The 22,406-nt window shown below is 44.4% G+C and overlaps 1 protein-coding gene across 7 annotated transcripts in view; it reads right to left on the bottom strand.

Annotated features, from left to right (window-relative positions):
- Positions 1 to 22,406, bottom strand: part of BRSK2 (BR serine/threonine kinase 2) — a 163,052-nt gene that overhangs the window by 72,467 nt on the left and 68,179 nt on the right. For all 7 annotated transcript variants that reach the window (XM_026076437.1, XM_026076434.1, XM_026076431.1 and 4 more), the window contains exons 4-6: positions 12,500 to 12,616; positions 1,771 to 1,804; positions 811 to 879 (exon numbers count right to left, since the gene is read on the bottom strand). In XM_026076437.1, the coding sequence (XP_025932222.1) occupies positions 811 to 879; positions 1,771 to 1,804; positions 12,500 to 12,616 (220 nt within the window). The remainder of the gene's footprint in view (positions 1 to 810; positions 880 to 1,770; positions 1,805 to 12,499; positions 12,617 to 22,406) is intronic.

Here is a 22,406-nt window from a genome sequence, read left to right on the forward strand (position 1 = left end):
CATAATCTATATTTTCCTATTTTATGGATATATTCCTATATTATTCCTATATTATGGAATACGGACATTCATAATGAATGCCAAGCTCATCTGCTTTCAGGTAGACATCCAATTGTTGTATGTTTGGGAGTTTTACATTGTCACTGCAAATCAGAATAAATTCCACAGAGAACTGAAACTTTGTTTGAACCAAGGGTAAGTTCTGACATCCTACATTTTGAATACTAAGGAAAGTATTTCTAAGCCAGATGGAAACTAATTTAAACTTTGTAGTTTTGGCTCAATTTTATATTCTCAAGCGTACTAAATTAAAATGTAGCTCAATACTTGCATGAAACAAAACTGTTGCACTTGATTCTTCTCTTGATAAAACACTGCAGTTAATGTATGCATATACCTACTGAAACATACAGTTACATACTGTGAAAGACTGATATTCCCTGTATCATGTACTTGCAACCCCGCACATCCTTTTGGGCCAACAAACTTCAATATGCTTTGAATGGGGTTCTTTAAAGTGCTGCAATATAACAACACAGCAAAAAACATTTAGGGAGGCAAGTCTCTGACACTTGTCTATGCTCTGCTGTGTAGGGCAGAAGCATTTCAAAGAAGCGGTGAAATATTTTTCAAGTTTTTCCTTTGGGACTGATGTAGAAATAAGAGGAAAGGATGCAACTGAGAGATACAAAAATAGGGGAACTAAAAAAACACAACTATACATGATGTCAATAGAATCACTGTTAAATACAGCAGCATTTTTGGATTTTTCTTTTCTTTTTAAAGGATAGAGCAAAGAAGATGACTCACCACTAGCAATGCAAATAAAATGACTCCGCAGCTCCAGACRTCTGCTTTCCTTCCATCATATTTTTCTCCCTGCGCAACAATGACACAGAAGTTCAAAAGAGTGCTCACTAGTAAATGAATTCATTATCCTTGAAGAACCAGAGAGAGGAGAATGGGAAACGCTGTATTTCAATTCATCCACCTGCTTCCCAAGGAGACCTTCCCAACCAGGAGGCCATGACACAGCCTATTAATTGAATTTTTATGAACAACCTTATCTGAGTTCTGCAAGAACAGGGTCAGCAGTGGGGAGCAGGGCAGGAATGGTCTATGATGTGTAAATGATTAGGACTGGCRCTTAAACAGAGTCTGAGGTGCATAAAGAAGCTGTTTTTCTCCTCATTGGTTCTTCAGGGAGCTTGTCAGCAGTCGCGTTATTTGTGAACCCACAGTAYTGTTTTGACTGTCTCTTCTGTACTCTTCCAGTTTGGCGTTATATTAATGTTATGCTTCAAAAGGGGGGATTCTTGGCCCCTGGAACCCTGGACACTTGGTTTAAGARGGCAAAGGGGGACCAGAGGGAAAGGACAGTTCATATTGCTTAACAGAAACCCCCAACATCGCTGATGGCCAACCCTAATTCTCCTGCGGAAATGACAGCTACAACAGGGCAGGGAAAGCGTAGGGGACTGCAGTCCTTGGGTGGAAAGATCAAGTTCAACCAGGCTGCTGTAGTTCTGGCTGACCACATGGCACGTAGGGTACTCCGAGAATAACACAGGAACAGTTTTCCTCACRCTGTTGCTGCGGCTTGACTGAGGGCCAAGCCAAACAAGGAAAACCACAGTTACACTCATTGTGTCCTTTCCAATGCTGTTTGCCTCGGACAGGTTTCATGTAGAGAGGGTCTAGCTGCACACATGCAGTAAGCGACATATTTTTAATACGTATGCATTAATACTCAGATTTTAACCAACTTACCCGGATTACTTCAGGGCAGGCATAATGTGGTGATCTGAAAACAAAACACATTAAATGAGCATGTAAGAGTCTGGTATTTATGGAGTATGTGCATTTCCATTTTGCCCAGCAGAATGATGATGGGCTCACTTCTACAGAACATAAAGGGGCAAAAACAGCTCTTTTTTCCTTAGCTTAATGAAAAGCCACTTCTAAGACAAACTCAGAAAGTGGCCAGCTTCATGAACCAGCATAATTCAAAATTCTATGGCACTACTATGAATTTTTTAAAAGCTAGAAAGGAAGAGAGGATGATTATATAGAATTCCAGACCTACTGACTCTAATCCCGTACTAAAAGGAAGGCACACACTGAGTAGCCTTTTAGACAAAAACAGAACAATGTTTTCAGACCAAGCACATGCATCTAAACCACATCTTGCATCTCTCCTGCTAAGATTGCTCTCAGTTAGGCCAGTGGTCATAAAAGCTGTCAACACATGACTTCCACCTACAAGTTTTTTTCCTTTAACAAAAAACAAACAAAAAGGATGGACAGCAGTACTAATACTTACTGAGTTAATATATTCTTTTCGCATCCTTCCACCCATATATCTCTGGCTTGATTTCTGGCTGAGAACAGTTAATTACTTCAACTTGCCAGGTAATCATTTTAATCCCTAAAGATTATGGCTATGGCTATTTATTTTATAGCCTTCATTAAAGGCAGCTTGACAAAGTAAAAGGGATGCAAACCGTCTGAGGCCTGCGTGGAAATCTCACTATTGTTTGTACTGACACCTCCCAGCAGTCACTGAGCCTGTACTCATTCGAGCCTTTGCTTCTGGCAACAAACCTAAATGTAGCTGGAGGACACCAGTTTCACAATGCAGTGAGTAAACCAGGAGCAGAGTAAGGTTATCTTTGTGCTAAGATGCTCCACTAATGCCCAGTGAGATTTCCATGCACACTACACTTATCTTATGGCAAAACAGCATCCCACGTGCATGGACTGTCCTGCTTCRGTATCACGGCTTTGGGCAGACTATCTTAATAAAACTCAAGATACGCTTGGGCCTGCTTGAAAGCAAAGTTTAAGCAAGGAGAGATAAACGTAATTGATTTCACAACTGAGACCTCACAAATTTTAGGAAAGGTGGAACTTTGAAAGCTTAGTACAATATTTAATAAAATCTTCTCTTTAGGAGGTTATTACATGTATTCTAACTAGGCCTATTTGTTCAGTAGTGATCCCAAATGTCTTAACTGAGACCAGATTTTATAAAACTAGATTAGAGAGTCAAAACAGACACGCAGCACATCACTGACTACTGCTGGAGAGAAAGCGAGGTCACTGAGGGAGCTACCGGATTGCTCGCTTACTTACATTACGCACATGTTCACATCCCACCCCTGTAGAGTGTTCCCCATGAGTTTGCTTCTTTATAGCAGTTCAACAGCTACTCTATACCTGTCCTTTTTAATACTCAAAAGCCTTAACCACTAACCAGTCATGTCACTGGACTAATGCATAATTTTACAAGCTTTTAGAAGACGAGTTAAATTATTCTTGTGAAAAGCCCTGGTAAGTGTGGCTGTCTTTTTTTCCTATCATAAAAGCAGTGTATACTGTGCAGTCCATCCTTAAAGGAGATACAAATCAGAATTAAGGAGCAGCACTAAGATTTGGACTGCAACCTGGGGCTAGACTAGCATGGCCAGTGGCCAGCCAGTGCTGAACTGCTTGGAGAGAGCAGTGAGGGAGTGCTGTATCTCCGGAGGTGTAAGGAAGCTGGTATTGCAACTTCGATTTGGAAAAAAAGGTTGTGACAAAGAGAGCGTAGGAAGAGACTACATCAGATCAGGGACATTGGCTCAGTTTAGGCACATCAGAATAGAAAGATTCGTTCTGATATGTTCTGTATGGCTGAGTCACATTAGGTTTACTGGAAAATGTAACAGGAGGTAACGAAGGAGTGAAGCCACAATCTAGGTAACTGTTGAGTTCCTCGCACTAACAGCGTCTGAGTTTCCCAGCCTTGAACGCATTTTAGCTCCTGTCAGGTACAATGCTACCACTGCCTTTTTTACAGATGATGAACTAAGACACATGGTACCTAAATGGCTGCTACAGATGGCATCTGTTGCTGAGCTAGAAACTTAAACTAGACTTCTCAAATCCTGCACAGCACCCTGTAGAGTTCAGCATCCTTCGGCACAATGTTGTTTGGGTGCACATGCCATTTGCGGTGCATGGGAAGAGTTAATATCTCACTTCACAGATTCCTTCTTTTTGTTTGTATACAATGACTCTACCTGAGACAGATTCCAGAACTCTTAATTAAGGATACTGAGGAACATGATCACTTTGACAGCTTTCCTTCTTTGAAAGAAGACGAATGTAAGTGCTGTGCAGACCCCAGGAAAGGTACGTACCTATTCATGTGTCCCACTAGCAAATGCACTTAAATGTGTTATGCTTCCCTGATGTCTGCTGGAGTGCAATGGGATCTGCTAGGTTTCTTACAAGGCACCACTGAAATTCTGCTCAAACCCAGGAGAATGGCCAGACAAATGCTCTAATAAATCCTTTGAATTCTCATATAATCATATAACTCTGACATCCCCTTTTATCATCTTAAAAATGCAAAAACAAACAAACAAAAAAGGCAAAGAAATTCTAGGCAACCATGGAAGAAATTGGCCGCACTATCTCACTAAAAGCTAAGCCAGCTAAGTAAATAGTGAAGTAAATTGTCGGGGGGGCCTGGGATATATTTTTGGGTAGGCTGCATGGATGAAGCTTGGAGAGAACAGGTTGGATTAATTCGATCATTCAGCAGCTGCACTGCAACTGCCCAGAGAGCACAGGTTTCTGGCACAGCCCTTCTGAATTCTTGCCAACACACAGCAGCTAGATATCTGCAGCATTATCTTGGCTAACAGCTCTAAACGGGATCCTCCGGCCAGCCAGAATCCATAGAAAACTCATTTCCATGCTGCCAATCACAGAGCAACTTCAACTGCTTTAAAGAGAAAACTCAAATTTAATCAAAAATCTGTTTATCTTTCCACAGAGTCATGAATATTTCTTTGGTTCTTATCACCAATTATTCAATATACGTGTGTCAAAGCGACATTCCCTGCCTCTTCCCCTAGGCCATCGCTTCATCTTTCAGCTACATCTCTGTGCAGCAAAAGCCACAAGCTGCCCTCGATAACAAATAAGTATTTCTCTCAGCAAGATCAAGAAGCAGTTGGTGCCTGCAGGTGGTGCTGCAAAAAAGTGTCGATGTTGGCAGTRTTTATTTGAAGGGTGATGATTTTCCCAAGCTAGTCTGCCTGGGGCAGCAAGGGCTCTCTGAATGGTCATGCCACACTCTTGGACTCTTGCACATGATCACCTAAGGACTTTTGGGGTCCTTATCAAGGCATCTGTGTGGGATCTCAACTGCAGCAAATAAGCCAAAGTTGCAATGATGAAATCTAGGACAATCCTTGACAGATAAGTCATTCATGCAGAGAGAAATGCATATATCCTTGATATAGCTACCCCAAATTTCAGCATTACCAATCTGAAAAACTAGAAAAGTAGCTACTGTGCATATCAAGATCCTATGCAACTACAGTAGGTCTGAGACAACCCCTGTCATACCTGCAGTGCAGATGTGATGTGTCTGTCACTTGTGCAAGCAATTCAGATCTACCAGACTCATTGCATAGGTAACAGAGACCTGCACCGTGCACACAAAAATCAGTTGTCCTTGTAGGATTTATCTGTGAATACCCAGTAGCTGCTTCCCCAGAAAAGCAGCTGGTTTATCAGGAAGCACAGGGAAGGCTGGGCTCTGTATGATCAGTCTACATCGCGTGGCAAGCCAGGTGTTAAACTGGATTTCTGACAGCACTCAAACTGCCTGACAGGTTCCCAGGTCCCATTAAAGATGGGTGCCCACATCAGGGTCCTTTGGTCCCATGCCTTAAGACAGTGCTATCTGGGGAAGAAGGAATGGCTCTTTGCTGTTCTTTAGGCCTCGCAGCTGGAGGCAGTGCTTCTGTAGAGAAGGAGGAAGAAGAGGTCTCTTTCTCTCTATTTTTCTTGTGCATGAAGATATCTTGATAAAGGAGGCAGTACAGGTGCACTAAAGTCCTCTTGTGTCTAGCTGATGTTTTTGCTGTTGCTTGGATGCTAGAGTCCCTTTTCCCCCCTCTGATAATCACTATCTCCAAGCCGGCTTTCAGAGACTGAAGCTGGCCACCAGCACAAAAGGCTCCCTCTGCTTTTCCCCTCATGCTGGGTGGCAAAGGGCTGAGATGAAGGGGAAAGCTAGAGGAGTAGCAAAATAGATAAAGGGAGCTCTTCAGGAGAAGGACGCACAGAAGAGCGCGCTGAGCAGGGGGAGCGACAGGCAGAGATCACACAGGGAAGGAACGCARGGAGAGACTGAAGAAACACGTTCCAGTAGCAGCTGGTAGTTCAGGCTGCAGTTAAGGTAGTAGCTGTAGGTAAGGCTGTAGTGAAGGTAGTGGCTGTGGAAGGCTGAGTGCTTTTTTGCAACTTAAGCTTCAATTCAGTCATTTAGCTTTATACGAGAAAACTCAGCGTCTAGCCCTCAGCCATTTTACAGCTGTTTATTCCTCAAGCACAAACATAGTTTCTGAGAATTTGCAAATCAGTTCATTAATCAGTTTATGAGTTCAAATCATTTAAGACTTGGATCCTTTAAGAAATTTTGATTTAAAAAATGAAACAAATCCCTATGTTAAAAGGACATAAAGATTGCAATGTTAAGTATTCAAAAGCTAGGAAATGCTAAAATGAAGCTTGAATGGGTTACGCCATACTCTGAAGGTCGGCCGGGGAGGGGGGGTGGTGGATGTGTAGCTGTCCACAATGCCTTTCTTTTATTTATGGCAGAAGTTGGAAAGTCTGTAGTAAAATGAGGGAAGTTCAGTGTCATGAAGGACAATCTTGTGACAAAGGCTGCTGAATGACACACTGGATAATCAAAGTCTATCTCTGCCTCTGCTACAGAATCCCTCTGTAAATAGGAACAGATACCTTAAACTGAGCCAATCACAGATGATCACGACTTGCAGTTCCCCACTTTTCAAAATCACAATGTGACACATCTGAGGTTTGATTTACAGTGTTTACAAGCACTTGGAGCAGCAGAGGCAGTCAGTAGGCACTGTGCTTTCAAAATAAAGGGCTGCTATCAAACACTGAGGATTCTGAGGTATCAGGCCCCAGAGTATCAAACTGGGCACTCAAAACTGGCTGATAATTTTGACTTTCATTTCTGAGAATCAGATGTCCTCATATAAATGGAGATAACAAGATTAATATCACACAGTTGATATGAAAACAATATAATTAATATTTGTAAACCTAAGACGCTATGATGAAAATCCTACCTAGAATTCACAGCAAGACTTGAATGTAGTGAGCAGAAATTATGAATGGGTCCATGCAATGAATGATGAGGATAAATCAAATGTTAGATAGCTACTCACTCAAAAAACCACCATCCAAACACCACATGAGGCAAAGATTTGGGGAAAAAGAACTGTGCAAGCTTATAATTAATGACCATGTTCTAATGYGCATAAGTAGTTCGGGGCCAAGCTAATATTATATTGGCAACCTGAAAAGTAGCACATCTTAAATTTCCAGTATTTGACTTTGCAAACTTAAAGCTCTTTTAATAGTCTTTGGGATGTATTTTAGGTGAGGCTGGTGTTAATAATTATTAATAAGGCTTCCCTTTGTAATGTCATTTTAAGTTGCTTATGACTTACCACCAATTTCCCTTGCTGCCTCAGATGGTTTCATGCTTGTATGTGAATGAGTGTTGCACATGAGCATATGAACCTTTTGACCAAAACATTTCCACTGTTTAAGTCTAATTTACTTTAAATATGTTTTTCCCATAAAAAAGGAAARTTTCTAGCACCCCCAAAGGTGAAGAGAAGACCTGAATATTTGTTTGCATTCTCTGCAAAAATGTACTCAAGCATAGCCACTGGAAAACTGCAGTTTGTATCTATTAGTATAAATTCTCTAGAGCATCAGGATAAAAATTCTACTTGCACTGGTCATACTTCACCAAGCAATTTTTTTTACCTGAAACTGATACTCCGAGCTGCTCTGGCTGGGGTTATCACAAGGTACCAAACATCAAAACAAAGAACCCCCAACTGAGTGCAAAAATAAGAGGAATTAGATCTAGGACTGAGAGCAACGGCCTGGGACAACCAAGTAGGTTGGAAACTAGAGCTGGAATCTAGTGAAAAAGAGAAAAGGATCTGGGATTTAGGTCCAAATATGGAGCAAAGATGACTGGGAAGTCAGCAAGATGAGAGTGAAAATCAGGGAAAGAGACAGGAGCAGTGTGCTGGGAATGGAAGCTCTTGGTGAGGTGGGTTAAGAAATACTAATTCTGTCATTTCTCAATTTTGAGGGCCTAAATTTACAAACCTAATGATATCTGGATATAGGACACCTACATATGTCCTAAATACATGCACATGCTTATGTACACAAGTGTATAAAGAGGAAGGAAATATGCGCAGCATCATGTGATAGATTCATTCTAATCGGAAATGGTTCTAGGAAACTGGGGTGTTTGGCAACTGAGCATCACTCTGCTGATACATCTCCTCAGCACAGGTGGGGCGACACACCAAATACAGGCGTAAGGGGATCAGGAGCTAGGCGATCTCTGCTAGCTCCTCTAACAAACACACAGTGCCCCGGCTGTTATAAATGCCCTGAGCTTAAAAAGAACCAATAATCAATCCTAACGAGAACATGCACTTTTTCAATAGAGCCGGGCAGTCTGTGGGCCTGCAAAGTATTGCTAGGAATTGCCTCGTGGGCGAGCTGTGGGCAGAGGAATCGACTGTGCAGGGGGKTGAAGCTGCTGTTTTCTCTTCCCCTATTACGCCACTGACAGGTGCAAAGCTTTCTTCTCAATAAAATTAGAGGCCATAATCATCCCTGTTCTTCCCACATACACCAGCTTTCTGGATCAGGCCTAGGACTCCCTCTGGAGACACTGATACAGGGGAATTGCCGCATACAGGCAGTTAATTGTGGGCCTGTCAGCAGTGGTGTCAGTCTCCGCCCTGACTGTCTCTTCCGGGATCGGCTCTGGCGTGGGGACAAGCTACATTTACATGTCAGCTTTGCCTCAGCTCTTGTTTGTTTGGGATAGAGAGATTTGGAGGCAGGCAGCACCGGGACTATCACCACTGATGAGTTTCCAATCACCAGGCAGCCTACGACAATCTCCTTCCACGACAGACTCAGTCTTTTGAGGCTGAGATGAGTGAAACGGAGAGAAGCGAGGGGATGGTGAAAATTTATTTTGCCACATTTCCAGGACACAATAAGGAACAACAGGGAATTAGGAAAGATTATTATAAACTCCCAATAATTACAGCTCAACAGTATCCCCTTTCAACTCTTCATTTTAGCCATGAGACCTCTTAGTCCAAGACAGGGGAACAAGGCCCAGGGACTCCTCCAACCCTTCCTACTTTCCAAGACTCCTATAGGACTGACTGCAAGTTATGTTCAGAGTGACTTAGGCAGTGCAATGACTTGGTAATATGGAAAAGCRAAGCACAGAAAGATAACGTGTCTTGTCCAAGGCCACCCTGAATGCCTTCAGCAGAGATAGAAACCAAGCTCAGATCTCCTGGGTCCCAGCCCAGAGGTTTAACCCTAAGACACTCATTCCTCTTGCCTAGTGACAAGCCAGGATGGACTGCACAAATTCTACCATTCTAAAACACTGCGAGACAGCGTGCTGGGAGGAATGGCCATGAAAAGTGATGGGGGAGTGTCTCAGCACGTCATTGCCAGGGAGGGCAGAGAGGAGGAAGAGTCAAAGAGGTCTGAGCTAACAGAAGCAGCATCCTACAGCACTCTCACTCCACGCATTGTCGGTTGTTCGCTCACAGACCTCCCCTACTCCTGAGGGACGCAAAGACTCACTGTCTAACCTTGGCACTTCAGGGACCATCCCTCCAGAAGACCCCCTTGCTGTGCAGTTTCTGCAGTAAGCAGTGTTGCCAGCACCACGACTATTCCTGCAGACCTTAAGCACAGCTCCTCCTCCCCTCAAGGGCTTGGAGACCCACAGTTAAAACTATTGCTTACTCCTCTGTGCTGTGTATAATGAGGATTTGTGCAATACAGGTTTCCAGTAATGGGATTTATCACAACCAAGGCCTGACCTGCAGCCTGTCAGTGACAAATTATGTCAATGAAACAGCAAGTCCATCCCTACCTCTTCTCCGTGTTCTCCAACAAACACACCCAGCTAGATTGAACTTTCATCATCTCCTCCTGGTAGCCATCAGTGCTACAGAAAACTGTGCTGATCTAATGAGTAGCACCCATCAAACGCTAACTCTGAGGTATGCAATACTGCCTATCTCAGGCTACATAAGTATATCTTCTTGAGGTTACTCAAGACTCTGTAGTGACCTAAAGCCTATCCAAACTTTGGACTATACTTAGCAGTTCTCTTTGGATGGAAAAGTATTTTTGACTGCACTCTAACCACTCTGCTGTACTGACAGAAAGTTAGCTGCAGCACATTGCTAAACCCCATCCGATCCACCCACTCTGACTGACAGAAATACCTGGAGACTCCTCACATGACTGTCAATGGAAATGTTACAGTTTCATCTCATTATCAGTGTTCACAGCACAGATAAAACCATTCTGGAAATTAACTTCTGGGTGCATGGAGGAACATCTCATTAAAGCTCAGTATCTCAGCCATGATTCAATCTGTTTTGTTCCTTTTCATGCTGGCTGAAAGCCCCAGCTACAAGGGTAGGTGAAACTGTTGCCTTGAAAAGCTCTGAGGCTGGTTACCGTGTGCTCCAGGGGAAGGGGAGTCAGCACTTGATTGCCTCCCTTTGTGAAGTGTGTCATATTTTTACGCATTCCTTCCTTCCTTCCTCCCTTCACCCCCCAAACCAGATACATCACAAGGCACCAGCATCAGCCACGCTGGGCTCCATGCCAGGAGAATTAATGAAGTGGTGTAATAGCTCACATGGAGGCCTAGTGATTGGCACCATACTTAAAATGCATCTGCAAGGCAGGAGATCACAGTGCTGCTGCTGTGCTCTGCTTATTACAGGCACGTCTCTTCCGTGCCACTGATTTCTTTATTAACACATTCTGACGCTGCAACGTGGGGCCGGCTCTGCTTGAACCACGGAGGTTTGAATTCCAGCACTGCTTAAGGACAGGAAGGCTCCCTTTGAGACTCTAGACCTAGACGACAGAGCCCTCTGCTAACAAGAACTGTAACCCCACTGAGAGGTCCCCTAGGAGTCTGAAGGATCCTGCAGGGCAATACAAGACTGGGTTCTTTCTTATTTTTTGTTGGTTTTTATCAGGGAAGGAAAGCAGAAGATTTTCTTTAAAGTGTATAGAGACTTGGTAATAACTGCAGCAAGGACTTCATTTCCCAGTCGAGAGAGGAGGTTTGAAAGAGGCCGTGACAATGTGCAGACTCTTAGCTCCTTGCTTCTCATCTGTGCTGTTAAGAGTTCAAATCTTGACTTGGCACAGAGACAGAAAGGAACTAGTGGGCCTCAGTGTATTCATCAACCTGCATTTGATCACATCATGAACTTCAAACAATTTTTCAGTCCCCTATTCAAGACTTGGAAAATGGAAGGAGTACGGCTCAGGACTGAGAGGCAGTGGCTGGGCAGCACAGGGAACCAGGATGGCTCCATGTCTACCCTGAGCTACCTTGGCACTGGGTACAGACTGGAAAAACACAGACTGCAACAGGCTGAGGCTGGCGTCATCGGATTCCCACTACCAGGGCCAGGAAGTGTATGTCTGTAGGGGAGGAGGTGCAAACCTGCCGGCACCAGCTGTAACTCCAGTCGCTGAGCTCACTGTTACAACCATTCAGGCACAGCTACAAGCTGGGTAGCGGCTAGCAGTGGCTGCCCCTGCCAGACACCCTGGCGACAGCAGCCCCCCAGCCGGCTGCGCAGGGCACTCTGGCATGGCAGTGCTGCTGGCATGCTGTGCCAGCTGTGCCCCAGCACCCAGGCTTCGCCCAGCTGCGGCATTGCTGGCTCCCCCGGAAAGTCCTAGGAAGCTCTTGCTGGCAACTGAATTAACCTGGAAACGTTTCTAGACCACCCCTGCAATATTTCTCCAAGTAGTCTCCCAGGTACCTGCGTTCATGCCCTGCTTGTAACTGCCAAGGACCCCGCTGCCTCCCTGCCGATCCTGCATGTGAGCCAGCAGCCAAGCAGCATGGAGCAGTAACAGAGATGCAAGCAGGCAGCCTGAACACAACATGCAAATTTGAGTCACAATTCCTTACGTTCTTTTTTTTCTCCCCACTCGTTAATATTTTTAAAGCCCCTTCTTAAAATACCATCACTACTGCTTTCAGTTTCTAAATAATACACAGCCAGTGAAAGCAAACACAAGCTGACATTTGCAGATGAATCCAAACTTGAATGCCTTCATTTTTATATCCATGTGTGACAATGTCAGAGGCCTGCTTTTCAGTCTTAAGCACTTATAAAAACCTTTTAGCTATCTTATGCACTATATATTAATTTATTATGTTACTGGGAAATAATGGTGCACAGTGCAAGTCTGCAGGCCTCCATCAAAATTCCTACTGTAGACAACCTTTATGTCTGGAATCCATCATTGATTTTTGCAATAATTCTGAGGCACTCACCCGCAACTAGTTTCTAACAAGCTGTCCCCAACCTGCAGTGACGCCATCCCAAAGTCTGCTATCCGGATGTTGTTTTTTTCATCCAACAGTAGATTTTCTGGTTTTAAGTCCCTGTGGCTGTAAGGGAAGAATCAAAACGTGAGTTAGATTATCCAGGGCATCTTTCCCACTCCACAACTTGTTCTTTATCCAGCATAGTGTCCAACCTTTTATATTTTAATTGACTTCATTTTTCTTCCTGTCCCAGACAAGGGAACACACATATCCAAGATCCAATCTTTGCAATACTTTAGACCATCTCCCAAATGTCCRTTCCTGATGTATGTGAGGCTTGAGCCTGCAGCGCCCTAATAGGAAATGAACAGCTTCACCTCAATGATATCAACCCAAGCTGAAGGAGAGACTGTGGGAACTGGGTAGGAGAAGAATTTCATCTCAGATTTAGGGCTGATACACTCTATCATATGCCAGTTCCTTAAGGTAGGAGTGAACATCATCAATATATTCTGTCAACAACAGGAAACAAAATGACTGCTATCCAGAGGCAAAAAACATACTTGGTGTAAGCGCTACCCCATAAAACCCATATTAGGTGTTGCTTAAATATACATATGGCTTTGAAATCATTTCAGGCAATTAGTTCTGATGGAGAAATCCCTTGAACCCAGCACCACCTATAACTGAGGGTGTCAACAGTGTCCTTTCCCTCCCTTCAGTCAAAGCTTGACTCTTTTCCTATTTAGCAATGTGGAAAGAGCCAGACAGTTGCAACCTTCAGGATGGCAACTCCTACTTTAAATCAAAAGTAGCATACAATGTCTAATTTATTAACCTTCATTATGCACTGCCAAAACCACTGTGCATCTGCCTCTCCTTCTCTGAATTCAGGTGCTTTTATACAACTGTTACATTTTGGGTTTTTTTTTCCAGAGACAAAAATCTTGCTCAAAATTTGTGATGATTTTGCTTTTTTTGCTATTTATTTGTAACTCTTCAAGAGTCACAAGGAGGAGGAAGCACTTTAAAACCAGGCAGACTGAAAAAGAAACTTGTCTATTGTTTCTGCTTATGAGTAAGCAAAATGTGTCTGTGATGTCTTATTGATGAGAGGTCCAAATCTGAGAAGTCAAATCTTTTCCCAGACAGAACCACCAGCTCAGGCATCCAGCCAGAACAGAAACCTGTGGGAAAATGCCGGCTGACAACACGTGTGAGTGTCAGACAAACAGCAGTCATTTGCAACAGTGGCTCACTCAAAACAGTTACCCTGACTAGAAACTGAATTCAGTAAAAGACACAGTATTAGGATAACCTAGTCCACTGACTAGAATTCAACCTTATGCCATYTTTTCTTGACTTTATAAGACATAAATCTAGTACTCCTCATGTGCACAGGTGTAACTCTACCTTTACAACCCTGTAGGGGTGGTCGTTCTCTACCCTCCCATAGAAATATAAGAATCGTGACAATGTCTTGGAAATTATCCCCTCGGATCTTAACAGAAGTCTGGAATGATCAATTACAGACAACTTCTAAATAACGCAGGCCAACTTTGGGCAAAACCAAAGCACGCTGTAGCAGGACGCTTGGGGAACCTAACAGATATTTCTAATGGAGACTTCCAGCAAAACAGCACACATTCAAAACAGATACAGGTCATTTACCTTATCGCATTGAGTCCTATGACTCCTTCCCCCTCCCTTTTTTAAAGGGTATAATATGATCTCCATTTTTGTATAAACTTGATGAATCCTGCATGTTAAAGCTGCCATGTGTCTTGTTAACCAAGGGCAAACAATCCAGTAGATATTTGAGCAGTATGATTCAGAACTGTGAATGTTTTTATCCGAGAAAGCAAAAGGTGCTGTATAAAATCTATCTTTCCCCTAGCAATCAAAGTTTCAGTGTAACTGAAGACAGAAGACTTATTTGCCATGGACGGTCATACCTATTTGACAAAAAGTTGGAGATGAGTGACAAGCAAATGTTCCAAAGGCAGTGAATGAACAGCTAATGGTCAGGAAAAAAGAACTCCTGAATGCCATTATCAAGGACAGCGACCCCTGACAAATGCTAGCTTGTCAACATCTGCCAAATCTGAACAAGTCCCAGCCCCAGCAGCGAAACGGAGTGAGGAGCCCACAGTCCTGAGGCAAGCCAGGGTAGCTGGACACTAATGAGACAGTAGTGCAAAATTTAATCTTTCCTCCAGCTGCCATCCTGGACAGTTCCCATCTTACAACTGGTTTTGTTAACTGGGTGCCAGGAAGACTTAATCCAGCTGGGGGGATGCATTCAAGTTCTCCTGTCTGATGACTAGGACACAGTAGCAAGCAAGTTCCCTGTAAAGCAAGAGGTGCTTGTTTGACGCTAGGTAATGAGAAACCTCCCCAAGGCTCAGGCTGAGTGGGCATCCTCTGCTGTAGGTGGTTTTTCAGTGGCTGTGGTTGTTTTCCAGTCTCGGTGACTGCTCCTGGCAGAGACTTTCTCCTCAGCGGTGGTGGCCCTTCTCTTTGCTCATTCAGCCTGTAGCCTGTTAGCTGGCAAAGTCAGGAAGGAAGCCAACTAATGCCAGGGTACAGACTGTTTCTTTAGGAACTGTGCCAACATTAATACTTCACTTCAAAATTGCCACTAAAGATCCTGCTTTTGAGGTTAGCAGAAAGATCCAGTGATCGAGGCACAGCATGACCTAAACACAGGAAGTTCAAAAGCATTTCTCCAACGTGGATGCCTGTCCATTACAAAACATTTCATGTTACTTCAGGAAAATGGTGCAGCAAAAGGAAATGCAAAAATGCTACCCTTCCATGCCTCAAAGCTACTGACCTTTGCAGACCTGCCACAGGCCCTGGCTGGAGAAGAACATACACGAACCCTGAACCAGCTGCCCTCCTGGCCTGCTGAGAGGCAGTGAAAGAGCAGGGGTGACACCACTGAAAATGGGTACAGTAGTCACCAAGGAAGAGAATCTTTTTCTCCCCATGCTATCTTGTCTTCCCATCAGGTGGGATCCACAACACAGACATTTTTAGGCTTGGGTTTAAGGGACGGTCAAGTGGATATATGAGGATCCTGTAAAGTGACAAATAATTTTTTCAGTGTATTCTATTGGGGGGCCACAGTAAGAGAGACAGGAAAGGAGGGATCACCAACCGCACTCCAGATGTGGAGTAGGCTTCAACCTCACTGCACTGTGCAATGCCTTTCCATGAAGCATCCACCTGCATCCACCTACCTGGGCTGATGCCAGTCTGTATGTGGAGGTCCTGACCCACCTCACAGACAGCATTTTGAAAGCCTGAAGTTGGGACCTGTGGGACTGGGACAATATGTATGAAAGGAATTCTGGAATGGCAACCAACCTCAGAGCTTTTTTTTTTTTTTTTTTTTGCTCCAGACACTCACCAAAATAATATCAAGGAAAATTATCAGCTCTCCCCTCCACCCCAGCACATTCAGCAGAGAGGAGGGTGAGGACTCTGTCAAAAAGCTATACATTTATTGCTGACTTGAACAGGGCCCTAAAATGAAAGAACTATCAGAGATCAGTTTTGCATCTTTCTGTCCCTTCCCCATCCCTTTTTCAACACAGTTCCTAGTGCCAGGATATGGATGGTTAACACAGGAATTTCATGGCAGCCATGAGTGTTTTTCTGTATTGTGGCAGCACCTGCAGACCCCACTCAGAGATCAGGGTGCCAGTGTGACCAGGCAGTGCTTGCACATTTAACCAAAAGACAGTTCTCTGCTCCGGGTGAAAATTTTTGTCTAGCTGGGATATTTCTCTGCTATCCATCTTAGGACCCCTTTGTATTTGCGGAGGCAGCATCTTGGGGACAGAACTGAGGCCAGGAGTCTGGACCAGAATAGCAGAACTTGCATCATTGCCATTGAGAATGAGACTTTCTCTCTGCATTTGCATTTCCCATCTTCRTAATGCCAGCTTTTCAAATGCCAGAAGGAAGAGAGAGGAACATATGGGAATAGGGAAGGCTTGTTATAATTTACCTAAGAGCCCAGCAGCCTGGACAGCCTCATGCATTCATATTTGGAAAGAATTCTCTTGTGCCAGAATGAAACAAAACAAAACAAAACAAAAATCCCACTGTATGTGGTAATTACTTGGCATTAATGGAACATTGCAGAGTAAATGCATTTAATTTGGTCCCATTCCAGCTGATCTCTCTGGCTCTCCATGTCTTATATGACCACATCAACTCCTCTCTCTGCAGGTGAGCAGAGGACTCGTTACCCTTTCATTGTTCTAAAGGCTCCAGCACTGTAGGGGCTTTACCACATGGCTGGAAAATCAAAATAGAAGAAAGCAGCTTCTTTAGTGACAAACAGTGCAAACTTTCCTATTGAGCCCTGCATATGTTGAGAAGGAATATGAAAGAGAAACGCAGCACAGCCCTGCAGAAAAAAGTCCGCGTATCTCTGATCCGGGGTGGAAGCAGACTGCCCAGAGCTCCTCAGCCAAGACAATGGCGTAAGAAGTCAGCCCATGAACCTGCAGAGAAGCCTTTCCAAAGGAGAGCGGAGTGAAAGGGGGGCATTAAACAAGCCTTGCCAGGGAAAGCACACACACTCAGACACTTTGCAACATCCCTTTCTTAAAAGGCTCTACAATTCCTTTGTAGCACAAAAGGGAGAGAGGGAGAGAGGGAGAGAGGGAGAGCGAGAGAGTGCACGAGCTGCAAAAATGGTCCCAGGGAAATGAGTACAAATCTTGGAGATGGTGCAAAACTGCTTGCTTTCTGGAGTCGCTATTCAAACTGCTTCTCTAGCTGCCTCCGTTGCCCATCCAGTCTGTCCTCCTGCTCTGGGAACACCCCTGTATCTGTACTGCRTATGTAAAAGGGAGAGGTAAAGCAGACACCCTCTCGCTGCCACGCAGGCCTGGCAGAAGATGTCTGGCGTAGACACAGACTTAGGATACTGGATTCAAAGAAGCTATGTCACCTGGCATGAGATGATGAACTAACCCATTATTTTAAAGTGATTTTTGAGCTGAAACATTTGTATCAGTTTCTATGACAACACGTTGTAGGTCACAGATTTCTAACCCAAGAAACCTCCTAATTGGAGTAGTTACAGGTCATTTGTAATAATCAAATTGTTGGCTACTTTGCAAATGCTTTTCTTACTGACCCCAAACTCCCAGCAGGGCCAGACCACAGAGTAATTTTTCTGCAATATGTCTCTTAAAAGCGCTCAGCACAAGCTCAGTGTGACGCAAATAATTTATCAGTAATAATTAATAGTAGTAGAGAAGCAATATTTTTAACTTTTATAAGCAGAAAAAGCCTTTCATCTTATTTTTCGCTTGCTTCTGGAAACGAGAGTTGAATGTGTAACTCATATCTACCTACAGAAGAAGCTTTGTTTAGAGTCATGGTTGCTATGCTCAAATTTAGCAAGTTTTCACAGAATTCTGCAGAACAAGTAAATATAGTTGTGGCTAGGAAAAAGGACAACATCTATAAACACATCAAGAGTCCTGAAGAAGGGCTTGGATGCCTAAAACACTGTCTGTTTTTTTGCAATTACTTCAGCTGATTTATTAAAACACATTGCCCCTCCCTACAAACCTCGCCTCGAAACCTATTTTTATACACTTCAAAGCCAGAACAGACTGTCAGATCTGATCACCACTATTGTACTTGCCAAAGAATGTCACCTGGTTATGCCTACAATAAGAATATGCCATTTTTGTGTCTCCAGCGGACTATAWAAAGAAATAAAATTAAAAAAGATATGTGCCCTTTGACTTTAGCTGAGCTGGTTATTTCACCTTTGGCACTGTGGCTAACGTACTTGATTGGTTTTCTCCAGTTTGATGTACAAGGGAAATCTGAACATTCTTGACATTTTGGAGTGAGTCTCAATCCTAAAGCTGAAATGCCTGTATTTGGGCAATTATTGGGCAATCTCAGCTTTCACAGGGAGAAAAAGGATCTTCCTACCTCATGGTGTTCTGAAAGACAATTTGAAAACTGAAAGACTGAAGGACCACAACACAAAGCAATACAAACCAGCATTATCAAATTCCAGAGTTTCTAGACTGATTTCACATTTGGGGGCCTTCAGTCACGATTTCAGTGTGTCCAGCTGCTGCAGTCTTAGGTATTCGATAGATTATCCTGGCAGAACACTGTAACRTACTTCTTATAAATGAAGCAAGGCAAAGCAAGAGTCACTGGCAGGGTGACACTATCGGACAGGAGAGATTTCTCATGGCACTTGGCATTCTTCGGCTTTCTCCGTTTCTCGTGGATATCCCAGATCTCTCCCTAAGAGGGTGCTTCCTTTATTGACAGTGCTCTGCAGCTCCAGCCTGCAGTAATCTCACCAGAGATTTTGGTACTACMGCTGTGAAATCTTGAAGCATTATCTTATAAATAGCCTTTCTCCCCCCTGCACTGATGGGAAGAGCACAAGGCAAACTCAGACAAAGCTCTTATTCATTGCTGTAGCCCCTCTAAGTCGCACACCCCCATGCACATACAGACACGCTTCAGCAGGAGCACTGCGCGTATTCAAGCAGGCACAGCCCCAGGCAATGAAAGGAGAAAAGGCCCTCGTAATTGTCATTTATCAATATTCATAAAGAACCTGCCTTAACCCCTCTTGTGCGCGCTCAGGAAAAAAACACAAAATGAAATCCAACCAAAATAAAAATAAAATGAAATAATAATCTTGCTGCTCATTACCGCAGGGGATTTCCTCTCAATGTCACCACTGCCCTGCGCAGTAATTGGCATTATCTGTTATCTCTGAAGCCGTAATAAGGTTTGCCACGGGGCACTTTCTCTAATCATATTTTTATTTGTCAGCTCGTGCGATGCAGACACCAAATGCGAGGCTTGACCCAAGCGAAAGCCCCAGCCGCACAAAATCCAAGCACGGCCAATGGCGGCCGGGGCCGGTGATGTCAGCTGCAGCCAACGAGGCGGCGGCGGCGGYGGCAGCGCGGGGTGGCGCGCGGCTCCCGCCTCCCCTGCGGCACTCCCCTCCCGCCAGCCGCCAGCGTCTTCCCAGGAAAGGCAGAATTTGCAACCTACCCGCCGCTCGCTCCTACACTGTTCTGTGCAGTGAATAGCGCTGGCGCTGCGCGAGCTGCGAGCTCGCCCACCGCAGCGACGCGGGCTGCTCCTCAGCGGCTATCCATCTGGGGCAGCCAGCTGAGGCGTCCTGAAGGCCCCCGCTTTAAGAGAGCCAACCCCCAGCACTTGGTTAGAGGCAGCTTAGTAAAAAAAAAACCAAAAACCAAACCCAAACCCAAACCCAAACATTGGCTACGTCCAAACAACGTTTCCCAGGCCAGTAAGGTGACAGCGCTGGGTCCCTGGTGTGCAAGGCCTGTGTGCACGGTGCCCCCGTGGGCTGCAGCACGGCGCAGAGACTGCGACGCGCGGCTGCAGGGAGAGCCGCAGCCAGGAGCAGCCACGCTGCGTCACTCGGCCGGCTGCTCCGCACCGCGCCACGGCAGYGCAGACACACGGCTTGCGGGGCCCGGACAACCCCTCCGCCCAGAGCTGCCTGCTCGCGCTCTGCTCGCCTGCAGCTCTCCAGCTCGGCACGGTGCTGCACTGCCCAGCAGAGTCCTGAGGGAAACCGCAAGGGGCTACGGAGGAGCTTTTCCCCGCGGCCAAGCTTATCCCAAACTCTGTCAGAAAGCTCAGGCTGTTTTAACATCCAAACACACACACAGAAGCTCCAAGTCCGTTTTGCCTGCTTGTCTGAAAACGCCTCCTCAGGCACAGGTGATCTCTGCCCCCAGCAGTGGCAGAAGCCTTTAACTGATGGGAGCACTGGGGAATCCTTTCGGATCCTTTGATCTGGGAATCCTGCAGCATCGATACACTGTGAGCAGTGAAAGCCGAAMGYGATAATGTGCTGCTGTAAAAGTAAGCTGCAGATATTTCTCAGTGTTTTGGGAGGTAACGGAAGAAGACGGGACAATGCTATGGGGCTGGGGACACCAGGCCATCAATCTCTTCTGCCAGGGGGTTAGAGGAACCCACATTTAGTCATTAACCAAAGCAGAAGCCTTCATTTTTCAGCATGGTCATAACTGGATAACCTAACTGATGAGATGATTTGTCATTTCACTGCCCCACGACAGGACAAGGTCAGGCTTCATTGCCTAGGAAAGCACATTAACTTCTGTACTCACACACACACRCACAGACATACATTTATGCATGCTTTGATTTTAAGAAAAGGATTTAATGATGACTGTTCAGAATATAACACAGATTCCAGTATCATCTGAGGGAGCACACAGGTCTCAGAGTGACCTGGAGGAAGCGAGAGCTTATGATTTACTGCTCGCTTATTCAGCACTAGGTGCTGGTAGAGCGGGAGTTGACAAGGAGACAGGGGATTCACTTCTAAACAAGACTACTGCCCATAATCCAGTATGTTTAACAGAGGAAAATGGATTCCTCAAGAGAGACGTGTGCTCTGCCTTGCAAATCCCACATTTCCTTAAACCTGCAAAAGTACGTATCTGTCTGATAGCTTCACCATGAYCCTCACTCAGCTTATTAAAGTTTGGACCATCAAGAGGGATCCACCCCAAGCGCAAAGGACTAGTGTGTATGTGCACACACATACTTCCATAGACACTTCCATCACAACTGAGGTTCATACTTCTCTGGAATATTCATTTGAAAGAGTAAATAATTTCTCTTCAGTCATACTTAAATATTTTTGAGTCTTCTTGGATAAATGCTAAGCCAAGTACAGAACAGGAACATCTATGTACGCAATCAAACCCAGCAGTGGTTACGCTGTCCAGCGTACACAAAGAATTACAGCTGTACAACCTACTAAGGATTATGCCAAGGAATGCTATTTAGTAGAGAGTTCTGAAAAATCAAGTACATTTGAGAAGATCATGATCCCTCAATTCAGTTAATTGGCATGGAGGAAAATTGTGGAATTCAGAGAATAAAATTTGTCAAGGTAGCTGCGAACAGAGAAAACTTAGCCGCTCTAGCCAGGGCACACAGCCTGCTCTCAGCTCCCATGAGAATCCCTTTGACTATTATTAACTTACCTGTGCCAAGTAGCCATWGGCCTCAGGACTTCCTCATCCCCAAATCCACCATCTTTGAACAGCCCATTCCCCTAACAGTACACTCTCCTTAATATATCTTCAAGAAAGGCTCTTATTCTCCTTTCCATTTATCAGAAATATGCTCTCTTTTACATTAATACATCCTATCAGAAAGAGTCAGCAATGCAAAGCGAGTAGGACAAGAAGAGCAAGTTAAATATACAGGTATCCATTTTTGCTGTGGCCATTCATGCTACGGATATCTGGTTTGGGAGTTCTTAGCACAAAACCAGGGGGAATGGAAAATCACTGTACGTTTATTGAGAAGTAACTACACGGTGATTATGCAAATCCTTCTACTCCAGTGTCTAACAGTGGCCCTTGGCCCACTGGAGAGGGGGGATCTGCGGCTCTCTGTGGCTACCGAGAAACAGCCACGCAGACATTATGTAAATAGTCCTTCTCAGCCAATCTAACTGTGAGGAGCTGCATCACTGAGAAATAAGCAGGCAGCTATGGGTCAGCAGCTGTACAGAAACTCTGTGCTCAGATTGATTGTAACAACTTAATTTTGGTATAATTTAAATTACCTGAACTTGTTGAAGATGAAGTAGAAACCGGTCCAATTTAAACCACCACCTGAAAGTGCAGGTTAAACCACACTTGATGGTCAAAGCATCTGATGGAGTTAGTAAGTATCAATAGCAGTCTGATCAAGGAAATTGTTCCCTACTGGAAAGGAAATTAAAGGCAACAGTGACTCAAAAGCCCAGAAGGGACTCAGTCAAGGTTGCCAGAAGCCAGCATGTTTCCAAAACTGAAGGAAGCCATAAAAT

The sequence above is a fragment of the Apteryx rowi genome, unplaced genomic scaffold, assembly GCF_003343035.1.
Source record: "Apteryx rowi isolate R43461 unplaced genomic scaffold, aptRow1 scaffold_430, whole genome shotgun sequence".
Taxonomy (NCBI): domain Eukaryota; kingdom Metazoa; phylum Chordata; class Aves; order Apterygiformes; family Apterygidae; genus Apteryx; species Apteryx rowi.